Here is a 2,918-nt window from a genome sequence, read left to right as displayed (position 1 = left end):
TGGACAGGGTTCATGGACGGATTGAACTTCATCATACACACACAACTGATGCTCAGATTGTCAGATTTTCATGTGGCTCCAGCCTGCAAAGTTTTCCTTTTGCTAAAATGTTTGTCTCATCTTACATGGGCTTTTCTTGTGTTGAGGTGTTTTTTTTTTTTTATGTCAAACTGTTTCCTTTCAAGGATAAAGTTTAAAATATGTTTTTTTTTCCTCTCCCTCCCCAATGTGGCTACTATCTTTCCACAGAGATAAAGGCAGCGCTATAAGGCAAGAGCCGCACGGTGGGGCCCCTGGCAGCCGTAAGAACGCACAAATGGCCATATGGCCTCAATAAATCTTTAATATAAAAAATGTTTTAGTTCTTGATAACCCTGTTTTAGACAATTAACATTAATCAATGTCATTCCTCTGTCTGTATATTCCAATAGGTTTACCTGGTGGAGGGTTTTGTTTTTATTTATGTTCAGGTGGTTGATGTTAACTAGTCTCTTTTGTGTGTATTTGGTTGATTAATTTATTGTTGTTTGTCAAACTTGTCTGAAATAAATTCCTATTCCTTCATTCATGATAGCTGTTTGTTGTTACTCTGAGGCAGGGGTGTGGCCAGGAATTTGTGGCCCAATAAAAATAAATGGATATTGCCCCCCCACCCGCACAACATGCAAGCTTTAAAACTGCTATAAAGATTCACTGAAGAGTGTCATTTACATTGTCAATGTAATTTTCATTGTACAAAAGAAAATTATCACAATGTGAAAAAGTTATATAAACATTAACTTTAAACTTTACATTAAAAATACCATAAAAATAATAACATCTTATTTAAAACAAAGAGCACAGTTGCATCTATGTACACATGAATAGAAAATAGGTTTTGGATTGAGAAAATATATTCCTGTTACGTTTCACTATAACTTTATTAAAGGAAAGGTTATTTTTATGCTGGCCCTGACTAATTTTTCATTAATTAATGCATGTATTTCTGTTGTGGCTGCTTCAGGCTCATTTACAACATTTTTTTTTTATTTTAAATTTTTATTTTATATATGTACCCCACATGGTCCACTATCTAGTCCACTATCTGGCATCTCAGGAGTTGGAAGCAGTACAGTACCAACGCTGTTTATAGTGGGGGTGGTGTTCTGCTGTCCTCGACTCGGGACGTCGTGTGTTGTGGACGGAGTACTTCGAAGACCTTCTTTATTCCCCAGCAACACGTCTTCCAGTGAGGAAGCAGAGCCTGGGGATTCTGGGTCGGGTTCTCCAATCTACTGGTGCTGAGGTCCTTAAGGTGGTTAAAAAGCTCCTCAATGGCAAGGTCCTGGGGGTGGATGAGATTCTCCCGAAGGTTGGTGTACACGACTCTGCTACATTACTTGGACATTGGGGGCAGTTCCTCTGGATTTGCACACTTGGGTGCTGGTCCCCTTATTAAAAAAGGGGGACCAGAGGGTGTGTTCCAACTAAATAGCAATCACACTCTTGAATCCTTGACTCCAGTCTGTATGCTGTCGTTCCAGTGTTTGTCTGATTCGGTGGAGGGCGGAACAGGGTTTACCCAGAATGCGGTTGTTTGTAGGTGAACGGAGAAACTGACTGCCACTCAGATTTCCTGCGGTACTTGAACGGGTCGTAATGGAGATGAATCCCTTTCTCAGTGTGAAGCTCAAGCAAATCTCTTGGGGAAAGTGGATCCAAACCTCCTGTTTGAACCCCAGCTCAGTTGATCCTTCCAGGGAGAGAAGGTCAGAAAAATCCAGTTTTCAGGATGACTTCCTGCCGAGAGGCAAAAGACAAACAATGTTAAAACTCAGGTTGACAATAACTCAGTTTAACTCAGCAAAACTCAGCTTGGCTAGAGTACCCAAAACTGGCAAACACTCTGGCGTCGAGGTAGTGTCAGTCAGCAGCTTAAGAACGCTCCGTTAACGAGGAAACCATCAGCAGGTGTGTGAGGAGGCGGACCAGAACCAGGCGCCTCCTGGTGGATGAAGGGAGACAAACACAGAAACACAAACACACAGACAGGAGTCTTGAATTGACCATGATTAGTTCACGAATCACTCTTTTATTCATTGTTCTAACACACAGCTAATAGGGCGTGTTTCATAAACGGTATATATTAGCCGAATCTTCTTATTAAATATCTTATTAAATTAGATATTTTAGCCAAAAGGAGAATGGTATTTGGGGTGGAATCATCAGTGTCAACGGCAGCCGTATATTGCCGTTTTCTCTTCCACCTTGCCGGAGCGCCACCCAGGCTGATCAAACATTGTAGATTCTCTTCTGCAGTCATTTGAAGACTTCAATCTAGGCAGAAAATCCAAAGACCAAGAGCAAGACATTGTTAAATATCCACATTTGCTAAGGAAGAAAAACAAAAAAAACAAAAAAACTTATACTTCAGAATAAAACTTTTTTATCATATCCTTCTACAACTTGTATCATTAAATAATAACAGCAATAATAATATTGGGTTTAGGAATGTTACCTTACAAGTATGTTACCTATTGTAATGGGTGCATGTATGGGAAACAGTGGAATGAACAACCAAAGGCCTCTGTAAACAAATGTTCCTTTAGCCAATTCCATCAATGTATATGACACAAAAACGTGTTGCATTTTTGCTACATAGCATTCTGGCATTAATGAGTTAACCACTGATTGTACACAAGGTTTAAAAAAAAACTTTACCTACCACAGGGTGACACAGATCCCATATTGATTTTCTTGTTTAGGGCCAGGGAAGAGGTCGCAAAGGTCTTCAGCCACAATACTGTACACAATACACAATAAAGACTTTAGCTCCCATTCTACTTTGAGAAATTCTAGGAACCACTAGTAAACCTGCAGATTGAGAGCGAAGTGCTCTGTTAGGAACATAAGGAACAATCAGATCTCTGATATCAGAT

At 39.9% G+C, this 2,918-nt stretch overlaps 1 protein-coding gene across 1 annotated transcript in view; it reads left to right on the top strand.

Moving 5' to 3' along the window:
* Positions 1 to 272, top strand: part of cfap57 (cilia and flagella associated protein 57) — a 32,364-nt gene extending 32,092 nt beyond the window's left edge. Inside the window, exon 19 of the mRNA XM_015394399.1 lies at positions 250 to 272. Coding sequence (XP_015249885.1) covers positions 250 to 255 — 6 coding nt within the window. The 3' untranslated portion in view covers positions 256 to 272. The remainder of the gene's footprint in view (positions 1 to 249) is intronic.
* Positions 273 to 2,918: the final 2,646 nt, after the last annotated feature.

The sequence above is a fragment of the Cyprinodon variegatus genome, unplaced genomic scaffold (assembly GCF_000732505.1).
Source record: "Cyprinodon variegatus isolate N-32 unplaced genomic scaffold, C_variegatus-1.0 Scaffold683, whole genome shotgun sequence".
Taxonomy (NCBI): Eukaryota; Metazoa; Chordata; class Actinopteri; order Cyprinodontiformes; family Cyprinodontidae; genus Cyprinodon; species Cyprinodon variegatus.
Note: the sequence above shows the minus strand (reverse complement) of the source record. Positions and strands in the feature narration are given on the sequence as shown.